This window comes from Saccopteryx bilineata, chromosome 5 (assembly GCF_036850765.1).
Source record: "Saccopteryx bilineata isolate mSacBil1 chromosome 5, mSacBil1_pri_phased_curated, whole genome shotgun sequence".
Classification (NCBI taxonomy): domain Eukaryota; kingdom Metazoa; phylum Chordata; class Mammalia; order Chiroptera; family Emballonuridae; genus Saccopteryx; species Saccopteryx bilineata.
In genome coordinates, this window is record NC_089494.1 from 205,421,565 (window position 1) to 205,447,425 (window position 25,861).

At 39.1% G+C, this 25,861-nt stretch overlaps 1 protein-coding gene across 2 annotated transcripts in view; it reads right to left on the reverse strand.

Annotated features, from left to right (window-relative positions):
- The window catches only part of FRAS1 (Fraser extracellular matrix complex subunit 1), a 514,100-nt gene that overhangs the window by 129,633 nt on the left and 358,606 nt on the right, over nt 1–25,861 (reverse strand). For both annotated transcript variants that reach the window (XM_066279180.1, XM_066279181.1), the window contains 2 exons: nt 18,891–19,066; nt 5,717–5,833 (listed from right to left, as the gene is read on the reverse strand). In XM_066279180.1, the coding sequence (XP_066135277.1) occupies nt 5,717–5,833; nt 18,891–19,066 (293 nt within the window). The remainder of the gene's footprint in view (nt 1–5,716; nt 5,834–18,890; nt 19,067–25,861) is intronic.

The following is a 25,861-nucleotide window of genomic DNA, read 5'->3' on the forward strand; positions in this document are numbered from 1 at the left end:
GACCTACTTTCTGTTTTACCATAACACTTCTCAGTAACTTGCTATACATGAGCTATCTATTTTATTACTGATACCCCAAAAGAATGTCAACTCCATGAGAACATGAACTTTGTTTGTTCATGGGTGGATCCCAAGCACCTAGGATATAGCACATGGAATTACTTGATAAAAATGTGTTAAGTGAATAAAATATATCATTATAAAATGATGAAGCTAAAAACTAAAATAATAAAAATACTTTTTATAACTTAATCAGTAAATGTTTTTAGGCTACTTTCCAGTGTATTTCAATGTCATCTATAGAATCAGGTGGGGTGGGGGTAGAAACAAACATTTTAATAATTAAGTCTTAGCAAAGTGTGCATAACTTAAAATTTCTAGGTAAGAATTTACAAACTGCATTATCATCTCACCCTCTATTAAAAGAAAATACCAATTTCACATGTTGACAATCATTCTGTTAAAGCAGTAAAGCCCACGGTGGGCCTGAGACGTCCATAATTAATGAGATGAGATAAATAAATGGAGGTATTACAAGAAATTATTGACTCACACAGTTTTTCAGTTAGGACAACAAAATTCATTCATTCAAATATTCATATAGCAATTTATTTAGTGAGCACCTACTGTGTGCAAGGTATCAAGCAAAGAGCTGTATGAGATATAGATACTTTCCTCAAGGAATTCTAGTATCTTTAGAGGAAAATCATAAGTAGCTTTAATGTAGGAAATTCTACGTGGTGTGAAAGGCTCAGATAAAACACAGCAGAAATTCCAAGGATAAGCAAACATTTCCAGAAATTGCAGCTAATAATTCTATTGCCTCTGACAGGTCTTGAGAATAAACATGGACACAGAAGCCTGCACACACAAAATAAACAGAGCATGCCCAGCTTCCAGTCCATATCACAAAGGAGACCAGCTGTTCGAACAGGATTCCCTGCTAGCCCCAATGAGTGCTTTTAGAGAACTCTGCTACAGCAATCACACTGAAAACCAGTGAAACCAGAAAAGGAAAGCTTATTTCAGGCCTTTCCCTCAAGCAGAGACTTTGGTCAACCCAACCCTGAGTGTTGCAGTCATTTGAAAAAGTAAATAATAATATTATGTCTTTCACATTGAGAGATAATAGAGTTTAATTCCCCTTTAAGAAAGGAATTGGAAATATGAAATTCAAAGTGTGCGTGTGTGTACCTATATGATTAATTTATTTGAATTTGAAAAGGATACAGTTCAGGGTGTTTTTTTTAACTATGTGAAAGTAGGTCTAAAAATATTCATTTAGTCAAAAATATTTACTAAGCAACTATTGATACTTTATATATGGCATTGTGCGAGATGCTGAGGAAGATAGCAAGACTAATTAATCAAAAATTTTGCCCTTAAGGATTCTGTAAGTCAGGGGTCCCCAAACTTTTCACACAGGGGGCCAGTTCACTGTCCCTCAGACCATTGGAGGGCCGGACTATAAAAAAAAAACTTTGAACAAATCCCTATGCATACTGCACATATCTTATTTTAAAGTAAAAAAACAAAACGGGAACAAATACAATATTTAAAATAAAGAACAAGTAAATTTAAATCAACAAACTGACCAGTATTTCAATGGGAACTATGCTCCTCTCACTGACCACCAATGAAAGAGGTGCCCCTTCCAGAAGTGCGGCAGGGGCCGGATAAATGGCCTCAGGGGGCTGCATGCGGCCCGCTGGCCATAGTTTGGGGACCCCTGCTGTAAGTCAAATAGTGGATGATTACATAGAAAACTATGAGTTGATGTGAATTTTTAACTCACTTGCAGAATTTTACACTATCAAGGCTATGATATTTATTGGTAAATACGCATGTTTTCAGACCTTCTTGCCCAAATTTGATATATGTACTCCATATATCAAATATAAGTACATACATGCATATCTATATTTTTATAACATGCATGTGTATATATACATACATACACACACACATATATATTATACATGCATGTATGCATATAATTCTGATGAACACTGCAAACTAAATAATTAGATTCCATTTAAAAGATCTTAGATTTGATGAATAACGGAAGTCAGAAAGGCCACAGAACCAATTTCAATTTGGGCAGGAATTTGATTATGTTGCTTTTGACTCTATTCAATCTTCTTGGGAAATCTCAGTTATGGCCAAGGATTTAATCACTATGTACCATTAATGATTCCTTTTTTTTTTTTTTTTCTGAAGCTGGAAAAGGGGAGAGACAGTCAGACAGACTCCCGCATGCGCCCGACCGGGATCCACTCGGCATGCCCACCAGGGGGCGACGTTCTGCCCACCAGGGGGCGACGCTCTGCCCATCCAGGGCGTTGCTATGTTGCTACCAGAGCCACTCTAGCGCCTGAGGCAGAGGCCACAGAGCCATCCCCAGGGCCCGGGCCATCTTTGCTCCAATGGAGCCTCGGCTGCAGGAGGGGAAGAGAGAGACAGAGAGGAAGGAGAGGGGGAGAGGTGGAGAAGCAGATGGGCGCTTCTCCTGTGTGCCCTGGCCGGGAATCGAACCCGGGACTTCTGCATGCCAGGCCGATGCTCTACCACTGAGCCAACTGGCCAGGGCCCCATTAATGATTCTTAAAGGTTTATCTTTAACCCAGAATATCTACTGATCTCCTACCCTCGCTTAATAGGTGCACCCCCAAACTGCCTTCCATCCCTTCCCCTAAAGTCTTCAAACATTACTGATCTCAATGAATGGCATCTTGATCTACTCAGAAATTAGGGAGTTTCACCTTCCGCTCACATCTAATTGGCCACAATGTTTCTAAATACATCTTAATCTTTCTCTAATGTCCCGCCCACCTTAACCACTTTTAAGTGTACAGTACAGTAGTGTGAACTATATACACATTGTTATGGAACAGGTTTCTAACATTTTTTCCTTTTATAAAACTGCAATTCCTTATCCATTGAACAACGACGACCCTTTTCCTTCTCCCTCCCTCCCCCTACCGCTCACGGGGGCAACCACCATTCTACTTTGTTTCTAAGAGTCGGATAACTTTAGATGGCCCATATAAGTGGAATCATTAGATTCTATCTTTTTATGACTGGCTTATAGTACAATGTCCTTAAGGTTTACCCGTATTGTAGCATAAGGCAGAATTTACTTTTTTAAAGGTTGAACAATATTTCATTGCTTTGTACCACATTTTCCCTCTCCACCTTTCTGCCAAAGGACATTTAGGCTTCTTCCACATCTGAGCTATTGAGAACAATGCTGCTATGAAATGGGTGTACAAGTATCTCAAGATCTCACTATTAGTCCTTGTTGCTATTGCAAGGTGTCATGCCACTAAACTTTCTCATTCTAGATACTTTAATCCAAGCCTGTTTCTTGGATCCCTTGCTCCCTGTCTGGTCCCCATCTAGGGCATTCTCTAACCTGCAGCCAGAATAATCTTCCTAAATTGAAAATCTGATCAGGTCACCAGCCTTTCGGGACAAAATGGAATTTCCTTCATTTATTCTTAGGGTTCTCCTTGATCTGACTCTCATAAACTGCTTCTTCTTCACCTAGGAATATACGCCCCAGCCAACTGAAATCTTGCTCCTCAAACACGTCATGTTCTCCCGCATCTCCATCTGTCCTCACCTACTGTTCCTTTGTCTGGAATGAATTTCCCTTTATTCCTATTGTAGATAAGTGGTTCTCCAAGTGTGGTGAGCTGAGCAGCAGCAGCAATGTCACCTAGGGACTTGTTAGAAACTCAAAATTCTTGGCCTTGTACGAGCTGCATTGAATGAGAAAATTTTGGGGTAGGGCCCAGTAATCTGTGATGTAACAGACACCATAGGTGATGCTAATGCAGGCATAAGTTCAAGACCCTGCTTGAGAGATAATTTTCACTTCAACCAGCTCAGTTCACCTCCTACAGGAAGCCTTCCATGACCTTGCCACACCCTATTGGGTCAGGTGCTCTCCTATTTGCTTCCATATCATGGTTTTGTTATTGTATTCACCATTATACTATCAGTGCCTAGTTATGTGCTAATCTCCCCTTGGAAACTCTAAATTCCTTAGGAATAGGGCTTGTATTTTATGGTCATTGACCCACCAATGTCTTCCAGAGCACTTGGCATAAATTAGGGGCTTATGTGTGTGACTCAATGATAGGAGAGTTAGACTCCTTCTCCTCAGCACATACATAAATATAGCATGTATGTGTTTAGCATATATATTCATAATCTATATGCAAAACTTGTACTTAAATGAGTCCAGATCACTGGATCAAGGATGTTTATGTCACAGTAACAATTGCGCTCTATAGTAATGGCCCTAATTAATGTCAAAAGAAATACAAACTATGTGTATTTTAAGGAATGAAAGATTAGGCTAATTGCATTTCATGGTAAACTAACCTTTGTTATATCCTAAGTTACATAGAACAGACCTAATTTGCAAACTAGCAACCTGAGATCCTAAAGGTTAAGTAGCTTGACAGGTCTCTACGGGTCCATAGCAGCAGAGGTGGAATGGCCCGGCTTCCTGGCCCCTGGCCCATTCTTTCCCCCTCTACACTCAAAATAACACTGCATTAGCATTTGGCAAGAAATGTGCATGCACATTTTTCCTCACAGGTTAGAGAAAATTCTGATCCAAGTTCCTCCAGTCAGGATGATGAATTATAGACTATAAAGTGCTGCTGAATTATGATTTCTTTAAATTATGGTTTACAGTGGAAATGCCTATATCAGCTATTCATTAAAAACTTTCTATTTCCGCCTTTATATCTCTGTCATGCCCCAAACCCATAATTTTTAAAACTAGAGCTGATTTCTTTGTCATGGCTTGAGGTTGACACACACTTTGAACTGTAATTATGTAGGTGCTAACTAAAATGGAGATCCGTAGTGAAAAATTTACAAGGTCTCAGATGCTGTGGCTCTGTCTAAAAGAGCGGTTCTGCCATCACACCCCCTCGTTACGGGGTTACAGTGGAGTTGCTCATTATCTGAACTACTTTAGCTGTTGCCTCCCCTCAGCTCCTCCCATGTGCCCTCAGCCCTCCCCGCACAGTATGCAGGCCCCTTCGTGACAGAGCTCAGTGGCCTCCACATCCTCACCACTCCTCCTCTGCTTTCCCAATGTCTCCAGTCTTACCGACCTGTTTGCAGGGGCCCCCAACAACCACAGTCTCCCTGACCGCTGGTCTCTGCTGTTTCCATGTCTTTCAGTGCCCTTCGCTGCACTGCCCCACTCTTTCCCAACTGCGCCCCAAATTTCATTTGGATAATTGCTCCTTATCTCTCTGGATTCAGCACAGACATCATCTTTTTCAGGAAGCTTTTTATAACAGAAAGGAAACTTCTGATAGGGCTTCTAAAAAAATGGAATAACAGTTTCTCCAGGTAGTTGGAGCTATAACTGATTGAGTAATTATATCTAAATGGTTCTGATTAATCAGACATAAGCCTGAAATTCTTTCCAACTTTTCAAGGCGAGGTCCCGTGACTGTCTGGAATACTATAGAGAAGACAGTAGCAATGGATAAGAGGTCAGGTTTGATTCCACCTAACTCTCCTTCCACTCAGAGAATTTTATTTTTCAAGTCAACAAGTAATGTGCTTACAGGGCTGGTATGGTCAGTGTTCTGGGGCAAACATTCACCAAATACAAAGCAGGACGCTCCATCAAATTCCATCAGCATGCTTCAGAAACCACAAACCCTCCCACCCAACTCACAGTCATATGGAGAGATGCACCCAGAGAGAGCTGAGGGGCTTCAGCCGTCTGTGGTAAGATTGCGATGTTGAACGTGCGGCTCTCCAGGTGGGTGTGGGCATCTGTGGCGCTGGAAACCTGGAAAGAAATAATGTCACACTGGTGAGCCTCAGTTGGACAGAGCATGTTTGCAAATGTTTATCCCCTTACCCCCTTAAATCATTTGTCTTTGAACTCCACCTGCTCCTGCATTACAAAAGTATACATAATCATTTTAGGCAATTCTGAAACTGCAGGGAAGTATAAAAAAGAAATACAAAATTGGCCCTGGCCAGCTGGCTCAGTAGCAGAGTGTCGGCTCAGAATGTGGATGTCCCAGGTTCAATTCCTGGTCAGGGCACACAGGAGAAGCGAGCATCTGCTTCTCCACTCCTCCCCCTCCCACTTCTCTCTCTCTCTCTCTTCCCATGCTGCAGCCATGGCTCGGCTGGAGCAAGTTGGCCCAAGGCACTGAGCAGGGCTCCACGGCCTTGCCTCAGGCACTAAAATCGCTTAGTGGCCAAGCGACAGAGCAACGGCCCCAGATGGGCAAAGCATCGCCCCATAAGGGGCTGGCTCAGTGTATCGTGGTTGGGGCACATGCAGGAGTCTGTTTCTCTGTTTCTCTGCCTCCCTGCATCTCACTTAAGAAAAAAAAAAATACAAAATCATCTAGAATTTGACTACCTACAAATTGTTGTTATTAACATATTAATGCATTTTAATTGAATCTTTTTCCTATGCATATGTCAAAATTTGTATAAAATTATGTATTCTAAATTTTTGCTGAATATAATACTATGATATTTTGCTATATCACTGAACATTCTTAAAAACACAATTTTTGAGAACTACCTAATGTTTTACTATGAGCACACATGAAACATGCTAGAGGTGTGCTTTTTATTCCATTTTAAAAAGTTTTACCCAGCACAGAGATCTAAAATTAGGTTATAAATGAAAAATCTCAGACTAATCACTGCAAAGCAAGACTGATAACAATTAGTGTAGTGGTCACGAAATTGACTTTTTCTTGCTTTGAAAATGTTGAAAAAAATGATGCTTTTCTTAATGCAGCTCCTCCTCCCTCCAGTGCTTCTGAGCTGCCCCTCACACCCTCTTCTCTGCCACTGATCGCCCCAGCTTAGGCTTCTAGAAGAACTGCTGAGGCCTGTGGGGCCATGTGTAGTTGCGTGAATTCCATATGAGAGGGCGTGGGGACCATACATTCTGAGAAAAAGGCAGTTAATAGCTGCCCTTTCTATGTCTTCTACAGTGAGGTCAACAACAAAAACTGTCTTCTCTGTATCTTGATCACATCCGATTCCTGGAGCTCAAGTTTCAGAACATCCACCCATTTTCAAAAAGCCGTCGCACAGTTCTCATAGTGTTGCTATAAATAATGTAACAATAGTGATAGTTCATTGAACATTTATCATGGGCTTAGCACTGTACTGGCTACTTCTCAAAAGTCACCATATGTAATACCCTCAAAGTGGCTATTACATCCTTCTCCACAGACGAGGAAATTGAAGGTCAAAAAGTCAAGCAAGCCGTCAAAGTCACAAAAAGCCAATAAGGGTTGGTATTTAACCAGGTCAGTGGGTTGTGGTCTTCCTGCTGACCAAGATGACTCAGTCTGAAAGCCATAGGAGATCAGGAAAATATGTTCTCCTATCTTTTGAAGAAGAGAAATGGAACCCCGGCCAGGTAGTGAAATGTGAGCATATTGCCAACCAAGGGAATCAGTTCTAGATTCCTTAGTAAAGGTACTGGTGTGAAACATGTTGGTCTTTTCTTAAATCACATATCCTGAGGCTGTGCCAACATGATCTGAATATACCCAAACCAGGTTCCTCCCTGTGCCAAAAGTGACATAAATGTGTGTACTTTCTCCTCCTTATGCCATGTTCTCTTTTGTAAAGCCACACACATTACATAAATTCTATGTCTTCCAGGCAAAGTAACAGATGGAATGAATGCATTGATGTCTCATGACAGCACATGAACATTAAAATACAATTACATTTATGCAACTCATTGTACTGCAATTTTGCTTGAAAGAAAAATATGGGAAGAAAGAGAAGAATCATGAAAACAGTATTTTTTGTGTGTTGAAAATACTTTAGAGACACTAAAATAAGTGGGGAAAGTTGCTATTTATTTTAGCACGTAGTTATAGTGTCTACATCATTTCAAAACAAAGTAAGAGGTAAGCCTATAAAACAATGAGACTTTAAAGTCAAGCGCACCAAACCTTTTACATCCAGGAGAACATTATCTCAGGGAGTTGTTTCATACTTGCAATAAAGATGCTGTGAGTGTTCGACATGCACTTTTTGAAATGCCTTCAAAAGGAGTATAAAAATCATATAAGAAAACTGAGCTGGTTACTTCATAAGTACTCCCTGTTTCAACCCAAAATAATCATTAGCCTTCTTCATAACAGCCACTGATTGTGAATGACTTTGGCTATTTGGTTATATTTTAATGTCTACTTCCAAAGGATGATATACTTTCATTATTAAGAATATTCTGAAAACTATTCCATGGGTTTTGAAGGAGATTTCAAATAGGAGGGTTTTTTTGTTTTTTTTTGTTTTTTGTTGTTTTTATTTATTCATTTTAGAGAGCAGAGGGAGAGACAGAGAGAGAGAAGGGGGGGAGGAGCTGGAAGCATCAACTCCCATATGTGCCCTGACCAGGCAAGCCCAGGGTTTCAAACCAGTGACCTCAGCATTTCCAGGTCGACGCTTTATCCACTGCGCCACTACAGGTCAGGAGGAGTTTTAAACACATTTTGAGCAAACTGTGTGAAGGCACTTCAAATGGAACCACTTACTAAGTAATGATGTTCAACTGGATGTCTTAAACTCAAGTATGTTTGTTAAAGAAAAAACAAACAAACAGTAAATTTTACTATTTTATAAGTACTCACTTAGTAACCAACTTGCAAAAGCAATCAAATATCATTTTAAGCAGGTGCTGAGAATCCCTTTCCAGGGAAATGCTCCACACTGATAATGTTCTTCATCCTAACACTTAATAAGGCAAAGGCAGATCTGAGGATTCTAGTTTGCCAAGGTGACTGCTTTTGACTGAGGTCTTTACCTCCATTCTGACTCATTTTTTTGAGGAGTGCTGAGTCCCCAGGTGCTAAAAAGGAAAAGTTAATTCTGGCAAAGGGCACATGTTTGCTTATTCATTGGACATTAATGTGCTCAGTAAAATCTCATTTTAATGGTATCCAAGTTTATTTCAACCTGCTCTCTGGAAAAGCACATCTTTTATACAATATAAATTAGTCAAGCAATGAAGATGCGCACACCAGGCATCAGAAGCAGAATGTATGATAATTTTAACAAGGTGAGCTATTGTGGAAGTTTATCCCCAACTGGACTGCTAGACAAAGGAGAAGTCTCCGACTTAAAGGGGCTGTGCACTGCTTTGGCTGATCCTCATAAATGCTCTTTATATTTTCTCTACACTTTCCCAACTTCTTTTCTGTATCTATGCTTAAATGTTCTTTCTCATTCATACTACCTCATTCTTTGTCCTTCTATTCTGTCCTTTATTCCCAAATTGTTCTTGACAGATGTCTTTCTATTTTTCTTGGTCTTTCCAAAGAATCATGTTTTGTACTCATTTATCAATTCTAGCATTTTATAATTAATCAGTTCTCTGCTTATATCGATTAATTCCTTCCTTTTCCTTTACTTAGGTGTCTTTGTGGTTCTCTACCTTCCTGAGTTAAATATTTAGTCCACTTATTTTCATGCTTTTCCGCTCAATAATTAGAGCTTAAGACCATCAATTTTCTTCTGAGTATTGTTTTGTCTACATCATTTAAGTTTTGTTTTTGTTTTTCTCACGTCATTTAAATTTTGATAATTTCCTCCGCATCAATATTTCTTAATAGTTCGCCATTTTGATTTCCTTTAAGAGATATAATTATTTGGGAAACTATTTAAAAAATTCCGGGGAGATGACGTCAGAGTAATGGCGGAGTAGGAAGCGATACCGATAAATCTCCCCCAAAACTCAACAAGATCTTCAACCAGAAACAGAAAAACCTATACTTGGAGCTTCCAGATTCTTCGCAATACACCCAAAGGTATGATTGAGTGAAAAATTGGCTAAATATATAACCAAACCCCGAAGGAAATAGGGAGTAAGAAATGCTCCGCCTTCCTCACTAACCTAAACAGGGCGGCTTTCTCTGGTAACTGTGAATATAGAAACTGAGGCGGGCAAAGGGGGTGAATAGATCCAGGCCGCCGCAGCAAAAACGGCCGAACCAGGCTGTGGCTCAGAGATCCAAGCCGAGGAAAATCTGATCCTGTGGCAACCCGGGCAATATAAGCTAACACTCGCGCCAAACCCAAACAAAGAAAGACAAGCGGAGCGGCCATTTTGCCCGGTCTCCTGGTCGGTGCGCAGTTAGTGGAAGAGAGATTTCTTCCTAAGCCGCGGAAGTGGGTGCCCGTGTTGCCCCACGGAGAGGCAGGGTCAGGGGCCTTTCTGTGGGCTGAGGGCAGAGTCTCTGGGCAGCCCCAGCGCCCTGGGAAAGCCACGCACGGGAGGGAGTGAGAACTAATCCCAAGGGTGGAGATTTTCCATGCTGGAGGCTGTTTCACTCAGAGGGAACCGCGGCCGGCCTCATATCCTGGTTTGCGCGCGCAGATAAGGAGTGAGCGATTCCTCTGAGTGCCTCGGCAGTGCGCGCCCGTGTTATCGCACAGAGGGGCAGAGTCAGGGGCCTTTGTGTGGACCAAAGCGGAATCTCGGGCCGCCCCAGCGCCTTGCAAAAGCCGCACACGGGGACGGAGCGAGACTCAATTCCAACGCTGCAACTTTTCCCTGCGGTTGGGGGTTTCACTCAGAGCGTGAGACTGCTGGCCGGATATCCTGGTTGCAGACAGTGAGTGAGAGTTTCCTCCAAGCGCCCCGGAAGTGGGCGCCCGCTTGTGTTACCGGATAGAGTGGCAGAGCCAGAGGTCTTCGAGTGGGCGGAAAGCCCGCCTGATTATGCTAGCAGCTCTGACTGACTGAGCCTTACCCAGAGCCCTGTGCTGAGTGGAAATAGAGTGGGGAGTTGCCAGCAATTTGAGCCTCTTACTATCCAGGCAGAGGCAGCAGCAACCCCATACCTGGACTATCAGGCTACTAATTGAGGAAGGAAAGACTAGGAGAAAGGCTCCAGGAACACGGACTCTCTCACTGTCGGAGCCTATAAATGCTAATGAGCCTCGACTCCCAACGAGAATAAAGCACAATACATGATATTGCCATGGAGACTTATCAACTGCAAACCTCTACCTGAGTGTGCCAAAGGGGCAGAACCCGGGGTACAGAGTCACCGACCAGGAAGAGGGAGAGAAAAGAAAAAGCAAGAAGATAACCTCTCAAAATCAAGAATAATCTGCAGACTTTATAACCTATCCCATTTTATTATATTTGTTCGTTTGTTTCTCTTATCTTCATTCTTGAGACTTTTTTTTCCTCCTCCAATTTGGCCGATTTACTCTCTACCGGTCTTACTCTCTCCTCTCCTTGAACTACACTACCCATAAGTGTTACATCTCCCATTATCATTTCTCTTCTCTTCCTTTCTCTCTATGAGGGTTGCACTCCAAAACCCTTAACTCTCTCTCTCTCTCTCCTTTCTTTTTTCTTCTTTTAGTGGTTCCCTCTTTTTTTCTCTCTCTCTCTTTCTTTTCTCCCTCTATATTAGTTTATTCCTTTCTCCTTTACATCTCCTCTCATTCAAACCTCAATAAAAAACAAATTATCTTATTTGGGACTCAAACCTATGTTTGTGGCATTTTGGGGGTTTTTTACTTCACCTTTTTAACTCACTAGCAGTGCTCCCATCTCTGGCTCTCCATATTATCTAGTTCTTGTTCCACTAAATACAATAGTAAGTTTTTAATTTGTCCCCCCATTTTTCCATTTTCCTCTTATTCCTCTCATCATAACTCTTAGAAAACCAACACCTAAAAGCAAATCATTCTATTTTTGACCCAAATTTTTTCCTTATTTGCTTTTTGTGGGTCCATACGCTCTTTTTTTTTTCTTTTTTCTTTTTTTTTTTTTTCTTTTATTTATTTTTTTTTTTCTTTCTCTCTTTTTTGCCCCTTTATTACTTTTCCCCAATTCAGGCCCTCCATCACAGGCATTGTTTGTTATAACTCACAGTCCACCACAAGATTTTCTCAAGAAAGAGGGGAGAGGAGAGGAGAGGAAAAAAAGAGGGGGGGAATAATTTCCTTTTTTAAAAAATTTTTATTTTATTTTATTTTTCTTTATTTCATTATTAATTTTTTTTAAAAAAAAACAACTCTTTTCGATTTGTTATTTTTTTATTTTTTTTTAACTTTTTATTCTTTATTAAATCTCATTAATACTATCAACAAAACCACCCTCAGATGCCATTAAGGAAGAGAAAATCGAATATCATGGATACAAAAGAAAGAGAGGTAACACAGCTAGATGAGGAAAAATCTATGGAGAAAAAATTTAATATATTGGGAACCTTGGAGCTAAATGACAGAGAATTCAAGATAGAAATCCTAAAAATCCTCCGAGATATACAAGAAAACACAGAAAGGCAATTTAGGGAGCTCAGAAAACAACTCCATGAACACAAAGAATATATGTCCAAGGAAATTGAAACTATAAAAACAAATCAAACAGAGATGAAAAACTCAATTCACGAGCTGAAAAACGAAGTAACAAGCTTAGCTAATAGAACAGGTCAGATAGAAGAGAGGATTAGTGAAATAGAAGACAAGCAACTTGAGGCACAACAGAGAGAAGAAGAAAGAGACTCAAAAATTAAAAAAAATGAGATAGCCCTACAAGAATTATCTGACTCCATCAAAAAGACTAACATAAGAATAATAGGTATATCAGAGGGAGAAGAGAGAGAAAATGGAATGGAGAACATACTTAAACAAATAATTGATGAGAACTTCCCAAGCCTGTGGAAAGAACTAAAGCCTCAAGTTCAAGAAGCAAACAGAACTCCAAGTTTTCTTAACCCCAACAAACCTACTCCAAGGCATATCATAATGAAATTGACACAAACCAACAGCAAAGAAAAAATTCTCAAGGCAGCCAGGGAAAAGAAGAATACAACATATAAAGGAAGGCCCATTAGATTATCATCAGATTTCTCAGCAGAAACTCTACAAGCTAGAAGAGAGTGGACCCCAATATTTAAAGTCCTGAAAGAGAGGAACTTTCAGCCACGAATACTATACCCATCAAAGCTATCCTTCAAATACGAAGGAGAAATAAAAACATTCACAGATACAGAAAAGATGAGGGAATTTATTATCAGAAAACCCCCACTCCAGGAATTACTAAAGGGGGTACTCCAATCAGATACAAAGAACAAAAAAAAAAAACAGAGCCACAAGTAAAAGCTCAAAGAAGAACACAATAAAACCAAATTTAAACTGTGACAACAACAAAAAGAAAGAGGGGGAGAAGACGGAGATTAACAGTAGCAAAGGACGATGGAGTGCAAAAGTACTCACAAAATAGTTCGCTACAATGAACAGGGTAGGGACCCTTTTCATTACTCAAAGGTAACCACCATTGAAAAAACCACCACAGAAGCACATGAGATAAAAAAGATAGCAACAGAGGAAAGATGTATGGAATACAACCAAATAAAAACAAAAGATAGAAAAACGAAAGAGAAGGATCAAACAAGACACAAAACTAACAGAAAGCAAGATATAAAATGGCAATAGGGAACTCACAAGTATCAATAATTACACTAAATGTAAATGGATTAAACTCACCAATAAAAAGGCACAGAGTAGCAGAATGGATTAAAAAAGAAAATCCAACTGTATGCTGCCTACAGGAAACTCATCTAAGTAACAAGGATAAAAACAAATTCAAAGTGAAAGGCTGGAAAACAATACTCCAAGCAAATAACATCCAAAAAAAAGCAGGTGTAGCAATACTCATATCGGATAATGCTGACTACAAGACAGGAAAAGTACTTAGAGACAAAAATGGCCATTTCATAATGGCTAAGGGGACACTGAATCAAGAAGACATAACAATTCTTAATATATATGCACCAAACCAAGGAGCACCAAAATATATAAGACAGCTACTTATTGATCTTAAAACAAAAACTGACAAAAATACAATCATACTTGGAGACCTCAATACACCGCTGACGGCTCTAGATCGGTCATCCAAACAGAGAATCAACAAAGACATAGTGGCCTTAAACAAAACACTAGAGCACCTGGATATGATAGACATCTACAGGACATTTCATCCCAAAGTGACTGAGTATACATTTTTCTCCAGTGTACATGGATCATTCTCAAGAATTGACCATATGTTGGGCCACAAAAACAATATCAGCAAATTCAGAAAAATTGAAGTTGTACCAAGCATATTTTCTGATCATAAAGCCTTGAAACTAGAATTCAACTGCAAAAAAGAGGAAAAAAATCCCACAAAAATGTGGAAACTAAACAACATACTTTTAAAAAATGAATGGGTCAAAGAAGAAATAAGTGCAGAGATCAAAAGATATATACAGACAAATGAAAATGACAATACGACATATCAGAATCTATGGGATGCAGCAAAAGCAGTGATAAGAGGGAAGTTCATATCGCTTCAGGCATATATGAACAAACAAGAGAGAGCCCAAGTGAACCACTTAACTTCCCACCTTAAGGAACTAGAAAAAGAAGAACAAAGACAACCCAAAACCAGCCGAAGGAAGGAAATAATAAAAATCAGAGCAGAAATAAATGAATTAGAGAACAGAAAAACTATAGAAAAAATTAATAGAACAAGGAGCTGGTTCTTTGAAAAGATCAACAAAATTGACAAACCCTTGGCAAGACTTACCAAGGAAAAAAGAGAAAGAACTCATATAAACAAAATCCAAAATGAAAGAGGAGAAATCACCACGGACACCGTAGATATACAAAGAATTATTGTAGAATACTATGAAAAACTTTATGCCACTAAATTCAACAACCTAGAAGAAATGGATAAATTCCTAGAACAATACAACCTTCCTAGACTGAGTCAAGAAGAAGCAGAAAGCCTAAACAGACCTATCAGTAGAGAAGAAATAGAAAAAACCATTAAAAACCTCCCCAAAAATAAAAGTCCAGGCCCTGACGGCTATACCAGCGAATTTTATCAAACATTCAAAGAAGACTTGGTTCCTATTCTACTCAAAGTCTTCCAAAAAATTGAAGAAGAAGCAATACTTCCAAACACATTTTATGAGGCCAACATAACCCTCATACCAAAACCAGGCAAGGATGGCACAAAAAAAGAAAACTACAGACCAATATCTCTAATGAATACAGATGCTAAAATACTAAACAAAATACTAGCAAATCGAATACAACAACATATTAAAAAAATAATACATCATGATCAAGTGGGATTCATCCCAGAATCTCAAGGATGGTTCAACATACGTAAAACGGTTAATGTAATACACCATATCAACAAAACAAAGAACAAAAACCACATGATCTTATCAATAGACGCAGAAAAGGCTTTCGATAAAATACAACACAATTTTATGTTTAAGACTCTCAACAAAATGGGTATAGAAGGAAAATATCTCAACATGATAAAGGCCATATATGATAAACCATCAGCTAACATCATATTAAATGGCACTAAACTGAAGGCTTTCCCCCTTAAATCAGGAACAAGACAGGGTTGTCCACTCTCTCCAGTCTTATTTAATGTGGTACTAGAAGTTCTAGCCAGAGCAATCAGACAAGACAAAGAAATAAAAGGCATCCATATCGGAAAAGAAGAAGTAAAGGTATCACTTTTTGCAGATGATATGATCCTATACATCGAAAACCCCAAAGAATCCACAAAAAGACTACTAGAAACAATAAGCCAATACAGTAAGGTCGCAGGATACAAAATTAACATACAGAAGTCAATAGCCTTTCTATATGCCAACAATGAAACAACTGTGAAGGAACTCAAAAGAATAATCCCCTTCACGATTGCAACAAAAAAAATAAAATACTTAGGAATAAACATAACAAAGAATGTAAAGGACTTATATAATGAAAACTATAAACCATTGTTAAGGGAAATCGAAAAAGATATAATGAGATGGAAGAATATACCTTGTTCTTGGCTAGGAAGAATAAATATAATCAAGATGGCTATATTACCCAAAGCAATATACAAATTTAATGCAATTCCCATCAAAATTCCAATGACATTTTTTAAAGAAATAGAGCAAAAAATCATCAGATTTATATGGAACTATAAAAAACCCCGAATAGCCAAAGCAATCCTAAAGAAAAAGAATGAAGCTGGGGGCATAACAATACCTGACTTCAAACTCTATTATAGGGCCACGACAATCAAAACAGCATGGTATTGGCAGAAAAATAGACACTCAGACCAATGGAACAGAATAGAAAGTCCAGAAATAAAACCACATATATATAGTCAAATAATTTTTGATAAAGGGGCCAACAACACACAATGGAGAAAAGAAAGCCTCTTCAATAAATGGTGCTGGGAAAACTGGAAAGCCACATGCAAAAGAATGAAACTGGACTACAGTCTCTCCCCCTGTACAAAAATTAACTCAAAATGGATCAAAGATCTAAACATAAGACCTGAAACAATTAAGTACATAGAAGAAGACATAGGTACTCAACTCATGGACCTGGGTTTTAAAGAGCATTTTATGAATTTGACTCCAATGGCAAGAGAAGTGAAGGCAAAAATTAATGAATGGGACTACATCAGACTAAGAAGTTTTTGCTCAGCAAGGGAAACTGATAACAAAATAAACAGAAAGCCAACTAAATGGGAAATGATATTTTCAAACAACAGCTCAGATAAGAGCATAATATCCAAAATATACAAAGAACTCATAAAACTCAACAACAAACAAACAAACAATCCAATAAGAAAATGGGAAGAGGATATGAATAGACACTTCTCCCAGGAAGAAATACAAATGGCCAACAGATATATGAAAAGATGCTCATCTTCTTTAGCTATTAGAGAAATGCAAATCAAAACGGCAATGAGATACCACCTCACACCTGTTCGATTAGCTGTTATTAGCAAGTCAGGTAATAGCAAATGTTGGAGAGGCTGTGGAGAAAAAGGAACCCTCATACACTGTTGGTGGGAATGTAAAGTAGTACAACCATTATGGAAGAAAGTATGGTGGTTCCTCAAAAAACTGAAAATAGAACTACCTTATGACCCAGCAATCCCTCTACTGGGTATATATCCCCAAAACTCAGAAACATTGATACGTAAAGACACATGCAGCCCCATGTTTATTGCAGCATTGTTCACAGTGGCCAGGACATGGAAACAACCAAAAAGCCCATCAATAGATGACTGGATAAAGAAGATGTGGCACATATACACTATGGAATACTACTCAGCCATAAGAAATGATGACATCGGAACATTTACAGCAAAATGGTGGGATCTTGATAACATGATACGAAGCGAAATAAGTAAATCAGAAAAAAACAGGAACTGTATTATTCCATACGTAGGTGGGACATAATAGTGAAACTAAGAGACATTGATAAGAGTGTGGTGGTTACGGGGGGGAGGGGGGAATGGGAGAGGGATAGGGGGTGGGAGGGGCACAAAGAAAACAAGATAGAAGGTGACAGAGGACAATCTGACTTTGGGTGGTGGGTATGCAACATAATTGAACGACAAGATAACCTGGACTTGTTATCTTTGAATATATGTATCCTGATTTATTGATGTCACCCCATTAAAAAAATAAAATTATAAAATAAAAAAAAAAGTAAAAAAAAAAAATTCCAAGTGGCTTGAATTTTTTACCTTTTTAAAATATTAATTTCTAATAATATTTCATGAAAGCCAGAGAATGTCCCCAGCCTAAGTTTCTTGTTCTTTCATTTATCGACAGTCTTCTTATAAACTGGTGGTTTTAGCTGGCTCAGGCAACGTAGACTGGGTGGCTCCTCAACAAAGGACATTTATCATATTTCCCCACATATAAGACATTCCATGTATAAGAAGTGCCTTAATTTTGGGGCCCGAAATTTGAAAAAAAATAATGCATTACATAAAGTTATTGAACTCAAGTTTTATTCATCCTAAAATCATACAACTCCTCATCACTGTCAAAAAAGTGGGAAATGCAAGTAAAAAAAAATCTACAACCACTGTATAAGACTCACCCAGTTTTGGGACCCCAAATTTTTAAAAACTGGTGTGTGTTATACATGAGGAAATATGGTATTTCTCCTGGTAGCAGAGACTGGAAGTCTGAGGTCAAGGTGCCAGCCAGCTCAGCAGGGTTCTGGTGAGGGCTTTCTTCTGGGTGGTAGACTGCCATCTTTTCACTGTATCCCCAGGATGGGGAGTAGATTGGGAAGCAAGCTCTCTTGTGACTCTTGTAAGTGTATTAAACTCACTCATGAGAGCAAAACCCTCATGACCTTACTTAAGGTTAATTACCTACTAAATACCTCACCTCCATATACCATCACATGGGGGAGCGCAGGATTGCAACATATTAATCTGATGGGCGGGGCACAAACATTTAGTCTATAGCACTGGTATTTGGCCAATCTTTATAAATAATAGTAACACCCCCTTACCTAGTGATAGGCAGTATTCTAAATGCTTCATATGTATTAATTTATTAAATCATTACAATAACTCTATTTTACAACTGGGGAATCTGAAGCACAAAGATTTTGCCCAAGTATTTTCCTGAAGTGTGTTGTTAATATGTGGCAGAAATGAAATATGAACCCACTGGGTTTGGCTGCCAAGTCCATGATCTTATCAGAAGATGGTAAATGTTCCAAAAACATTTGAATAAAGAAAAGAAGATTTTTTTCCTCTATATGGCATTTTAATATTTTGTAAACTTTTTTTTTCTAAACACTTTAGTCATTATCTATTATAAGCCACTTTGCTGCAAAATGACTCTGCTTGTAGAGATATCTAGAAGATTGAATTTGCAGATTGAAAATATCTCTCAATGCTATTAATTACACTTTTCTCTTCCTCCAAATATGCAATCACAGAAAAGTATTTGAGTTGTCTATAAATAAAGGTGATGGACATCAGAAAGTCAGGAAGCGAAAGGTACCTGAAAACGGAAGGAGTCGCTCTGGGCCGGGACCCCCGAGTGCCTGTACCACACGACGCCTTCATCGATGTCCTGCTGGGTGAAGGTGCTGGTGGGGGCTGCTGTTCGCCCATCAGGCAGGTGCTGCCCTCCTTCCGCAGGGCTGTCTGCAGGCATATTAACCAGGACCACCTCCCCTACGAAAGCCACAGAGTGAGTGAGGATCCGGGGAGAGGTAAAAGGGAGGCAGAGCCCTCAGCTCCTTTTCTATCACTTTTCTTTTTAACAGAAGAGAAATGATGTACTTCTTTATTCTTACATAAGGTAAAGGAAAGAACATTAACACAGAATCCTATAGGTACCATCAAACCCATCTTCAGATGTAGAATTCCCAGTCTTTTAGCTAAAAGAAGTCACTTAAGGGCAATTCATGTATGACATTACTGACTTGTCTATACTGAAATTAGATAAGGAGACCCAGTCATAACATTGCAAACAAACCCTCAAATACCACAATTCATTTCTACTCACAACTTTCTCTGAACAGAAAATGCTTTCTAAACAGAATGTTTTTGCTGCAAACACAATGGAAAATCAGAAAAAGCTATCTTAGAAAAAATTTCGTACAATGAAAATAGTAATAGTTAATGCTGGAATGCGTATAGCAGGTACACATGAAGCACTTCACATGGTGGTTCAAACCCAGTCCCATCACACCCCCTTGTGTGGCTTACTTAAGCTGTTCCTTGTTGGCAAAATAAGAATAATAATCCATACTTCACAGGTGCTTTAAAAAATGTGGGTCTGGCTCTAGCTGGTTGGCTCAGTGGTAGAGCGCCGGCCTGGCATGCAGGAGTCCTGGATTCAATTCCCGGCCAGGGCACACAGGAGAAGCACCCATCTGCTTCTCCACCCCTCCCCCTCTCCTTCCTCTCTGTCTCTCTCTTCCCCTCCCGCAGCCGAGGCTCCATTGGAGCAAAGTTGGCCCGGGCACTGAGGATGGCTCTGTGACCTCTGCCTCAGGCGCTAGAGTGGCTCTGATTGCGGTAGAGCGACTACCCAAGATGGGCAGAGCATCGCCCCCTGGTGGGCGTGCCAGGTGGATTCCGGTCAGGCACATGCAGGAGTCTGTCTGACTGCCTCCCCGTTTCCAACTTCAGAAAAATACAAAAAAAAATGTGGGTCCTCCTTATCATTACATTTTTAATCTTTCTGAAGATGCTACTGTCTTCTCCAATTTAAAGACAAAGTTCTTCAGGCTCAAAGCAGTTCAATAACTTGTTCAAGGTCACACAAATCCTAAGTGAAGGAGCTGGGCTATGAATCCGAAGCTCATATTCTTGGTCATATAGAAACTCTGTTAACAATCATGATTACTTTGTATTCACAGGCCAATACCAACCTTGATAAAGAACTAGTCAGGTTTTCTCTTTCATTCTCTAAACTTCATTAGAATTAAAGCAAGGAAGTCTAAATCTAAATAACACCACCACCACCGCCAATCTGTTTCTATTGCTTATTCTTCACCTGAAGCTACTATCGTTTAAAAGTGAGATTGCAAATACAGAGGTGTTATACAAACAATTAAAATTTCACAAGGAGAATATGCCTTCAAGTGAAGACCAAAAAGAAGAATGCATGAACTGCTGAAAACAGAAGCTGAAAAATACATCTAACAATAAATCTGAAAGAAGCCTCTCTAATCCTCAGTGTGTGTGTGTGTGTGTGTGTGAGAGAGAGAGAGAGAGAGAGAGAGAGAGAAACTATGTATATGTCAACAAGAGAGAGAGAGAGAGGAAAAAAACTATGTATATGTCAACAAGAGAGAGAGAAAGAGAGAGAGAAACTATGTATATGTCAACAAGAGGGTACCCAGCTGTTAGTAAAGTAAGCATACTGGGCAACTGATAACATATTTTGATTGCTCTAGAAATTTGTTTCCTTACTCAAAGGATATATTCTAATATTTACAAGCACTAAATTCAAGTTAAAAATCAGCATAATATCCTGGATAATGATGAAATACTAAAGGAAGAGAAAACCATCAGTACTATTCTTTATGTAATATTGTGCAGAGTCAACTTCTTCTAATTTCTTTTTTGTATTATTTCTCATTTGTACCTAAGTCACAAACTCCATTACATGTCTCTCCCTGGTCCAACTTCTGTTTATAAGATGCTACTAACAAAAACATGCTTTTTCAGGATGTGGACTGTTTATGAATGTGAGCACAGTTGTAAAATATTTTAGAAGATTTTCAAAATTAACATGTGGAGAATAAGGATAGAAATTTTTCATATACCAAGCTCCTTGCCATTCTGTTTTATAATTTAAAAGCTAAGCAGAAATATCTTAACAAGGCCTAATAAAATGAACCTATTTTTCAAATTAAATAAAACATATCACCTGACCAGGTGGTGAAGCAGTGGACAGACCGTCAGCCTGGGACACTGAGGACCCAGTTTGAACCCTGAGGTCGCTGGCTTGAGTGCATGATCATCTGGCTTGATCGCACACTCACTGGCTCTATGGCAGGGTCACCAGCTTAAGCATGAGATCATAGGCATGACCCCATGATTACTGGCATGAGCCCAAAGATCGCTGGCTTGAAGCCCAAGGTCACTAGCTTGAGCCCAAGGTCGCTGGCTTGAGCGAGGGGTCACTGGCCTTACTGGAGCTCCCCCACCCCACCCCCGGTCAAGGCACACATGAGAAAGCAATCAACGAACAACTAGGAGTGCCACAAGTATAAGTTGATGCTTCTTATCTCTCTCCCTTCCTGTCTGTCCCTAACTGTCCCCCACCCTCGGTAAAAAAGAATCATTGCCATACTGTGAAAATTAACAGGAATAATAGGATATAGGCTAATTCTATTCATTTCAACCTAGTAAATAGTCAGCAGGTACCTGTTAGGTGCTAGCTGCTGTGGTAGACCTTTAAGCGAGAGAGGATTCAAAGATAAACAAATTGCACTTCCTTCCTTTGAAGGTCAGCCTTCTTGCATAAGCAACTGGGAGCCACTGGGAGATTTTCAGTAAGAGAATGGCACGAACTGATTTAGAACATGGAACGTACATGACTGGAGTACAGGGAGCCTATGAAGCTGGGAAAGCTTGGATTTTTGCCCTGGCCAGATAACTTGGTTGATTGGCATCTCCTGAAGCTCAGAGGTTGCCAGTTCAATCTCCGGTTGGGGCACATACAGAAACAGATGGCTGTTCCTATCTCTCTCTCTTTCTATCTCTCTGTCTCCCTTTCTGTCTCTCTAAAATCAATCAATAAAAAAATTTTTTTAAAGACTGGATTTTATTCTATAAAAATGATAACAGCCTGACCTGTGATGGCGCAGTGGATAAAGCGTCGACCTGGAAATGCTGAGGTCGCCGGTTCGAAACCCTGGGCTTGCCTGGTCAAGGCACATATGGGAGTTGATGCTTCCAGCTCCTCCCCCCTTCTCTCTCTCTGTCTCTCTCTCCTCTCCCTCTCTCTCCTTTCTTTAAATGAATAAATAAAATAAAATAAATTAAAAAAAATATTAAAAAAAAAGAATAGCTATCTAAAAAAAAATGATAACAATAAGAGCTAACATTTAAGTGGACAGTGTGACCAATTGTGAGGCTATTGTAAAATATAGATGAGTGATGGGGAGCCGATCTAAGTATGACTGGAAAGAAATAAACAGCTATGAGAGCCACTTGAGGAAGTGGAAGTAGCAGACCTGACGAATGTGGCTGTGAGGATGAGAGAGAGGGAGGAGCTGGAGAGCCACTGACCAGGTCACATATGGGCAGGCAGGTGCTGCCACTGAGGGATGAACAGGGTGGAGGGAAGAGGAGTTCAGCACAGGGTATGCTGAATACAAGGTGCCTTTGTGACAAGCCCACGAGCAGACTGGAAGAAATGCTAGTGTTTTGTGGGGTTCAGCCCATTGAGGTGAGAACTTCTGCATAGAACCTCACCTCCACTTTTATTATAATATGACAAATACCAGAAAATGACCCTTTAAATATATGAAAATGCAGGTTTAAAAAATAGAAAATCTCTACTTTGGAATTCCTTTATAATGACGTCTCTATTTCAACCAAGAATTCTGAAGGAAATATTTAAGAGGTATTAAGAATTAGGATCTCATTGGAATCTCCAAGAACTCATTTGGAATTGAGATAATCAGTATTAAAGCTTTCTTACACTCAAGAGTGGGCAGTATGCTAAAGAAAGTCAGATTCTCCTTCAAATGAAACTGAAGATACTCCATTAAAACCATCTATCTCATTAAATATACTCTCAAATCTGTGAAGTGGCTGAGGGTACTAGTAATCCACTTGTCTAAATGTACATGTGAAGTCTGCCAGTGGTTGAACTTAGGTCCCTTTTGTACAGACTATACAAGCAATTTACATTTGGTTCAGTTCTACGGTCAGGTCTTCACAAAAAGGCTAAAACCCAACAAGACATTCTAAAGTGATGAGAGCGTACATAGTAGCTGGGGGAGGGGGAGCAATGAGGTACAGGCTCCACACTTCACATCACTGGATAGATGAGTGTAAATAGATTTGTATTAAGTGTATTTCTAGTTCCCACCACCTTTTTTTTTTTTTTTTTTACCCTTGAATGGTTCCTAAGGATAATGTGATTTGTTCATTACTAATACAGAGCTCTGGACACAGAGAAAGAGGATTATGTTCATAGGAAGAAGTTAATTAAAAGAGTTACAATAACAAAGGGTCACAGTCAAGCCTATAAGGCATTAATCAAGTTGAAACAGCTTCATAATCATTTAATTCAGCATTTTTCTGTTTAACACTTTAAACAGAATATTGGACTATTGGGTTGTCACTAGGTAATTTAATTTTTGGCTTTTAATAATAAGATAAAAGTAGAGAATTTAATACATCAAACACATCAAAGATTTTTAAAGCTGTAAAGGTCTTAAACATTATCTAGCTTAAAATCAGTGGGTGAAAGTAAGACAAAGGTGAATAAGATCTGTGGACTAATTAATAGTATTATATCAATATTAATTTCCTGCTTTGGATAATATTATACAGTAATGTAAGATGCTTGCATCTTACTAGATAAAAGGTATTCAAGAGTTCTTTATATTATTTTTGTAACTTTTCAGTAAGTCTAAAATTACTTTAAAATAAAAAGTTAAATTCTAGCATAATATTTCAAAGAAACTTATGGTTCAGTGGGGTCCATCTGTCTTCCCCAAGGTCACACAACTATAACAAACGACATACCAGTTTTATAATTATATCAGCTGTGGACATTGGAATTATTTTTTAAGTTATATAAAAGTTAACTTTTTCTTTACTACAGAAAATATATAATTTTTGGAATCCAATAACCCAGAGGAAAAAAAATTCTCTATTTAACATGCCAAGCAATTTTTTTACTTTTAATGAATATAATTTCAATTTTCAGGTAATCTATTTCTTTGTAAATATCTACCTGCCTGAGAGAAAGAGAAAGAGAGGGAAAGACAGAAAGCGAGATAAGAAGAACCAATTCTTCATTGTGGCACCTTAGCTGTTCACTAATTGCTTTCTCATATGTGCCTTAACCAGGGGGCTCCAGCCAACCCAGTGACCCCTTGCTCAAGCCAGCGACCATGGGGCCATGTCTTTGATCCCACACTCAAACTGGAGACCCCATGCTTGAGCCAGATGAGCCTGTACTTAACCTGGTGACCTCGAGGTTTCAAACCTGGGTCCTCTGCATCCCAAGCCAACACTCCATCCACTGCATCACCACCTGGTCAGACTCAATCTCTTATTTTTATAGCATTCTTAATTCTTTACAGTTTCAATTATTTTATGTGTGTGTATCATTTAAATCATTTCAAATATACTTATTTCATACTTTTTATAATGTTCTTCGTTTATTTGAAATCTTTGGGGTTTTAATCTTCTCGTTTAGTTATGGTACTATAGGCTGTTTCCTCATATGTTCTATAATTTTGGATTCTGAACTAAATGTCAATGGTTTGATCTGTGAGGATCCTGAGTGGTCTGGAGTTGAGAGTGGACATTCTACAGTAATTTCTATTCGTTTCTATAAGAAACCCAAGAAGTATCATTGGCATGAGATTAAATTTCATATTCATGTCTCAGCCCTGAGTTTCTCAAACAATACATACAGTATAACCTAACTCTGGATTAGCAGAAGAAATATGCTTGGAGTTCTGAATTCTCAGCAGACTTTTTTGGTTTACTCCGAGCCTGAAAAACACAGCGAGGTTTTCTTGTGATGATTCCCCTGTGCTAGTGAGCGTCTTGCTTTCTATTCTGTCTCTGTAATTGAAAGTAAGTCTTTCCAGAGTCCTGGTTGTATGCAGGGTCTTAATTATAACTTTCTGTCCCTGCATGGGCATTAAATCTCACGCTCCTGAGTTATAAAGAGCCCTTCTCAGGGACTGCACGCCCAGACTGGCCTTAGTTTCTTTTTTCTGACACCTAAAGATTTCTCTGTATTGTTGCAAGGTCAACTCTAAATTCCTTATAATTTTATTACTTTTTTTTTTTTTTTTTGAGAAAGAGAGGCTGAGAGAGAGACAGGAACACGAGCTGCTCCTATATGTGCCCTTACTGGGGAATCAAACTGGCAATTCTGTGCTCTGGGACAATGCTCCAACCAATTGAGCTATCCGGCCAGGGCTTCATTTATTTTCATTTATTTATTCATTCATTCATTCGAGATAGAGGAAGGGAGAGAGAGAAGAGGGGGAAGGGAAGGGAAGCATTCATTTGTTGTTGCACTCAGTGTGCATTCTTTGGTTGCTTCCCATGTTGCCCTGACCGGGGATGAACCCACAACCTGTGGTTTCAGGGTGATGCTTTTAACCAACTGAGCTAACAACTCAGGGCCACTTTCTAATTCTTATAATCTTTTATCCAGCATTTCTAGTTGATAATGATGGAAAATTTTTCATGTTATCATACTCTATAGCTTGCTCAAAGTTCTAGTAACAATGGAGGTTTTTAAAAATG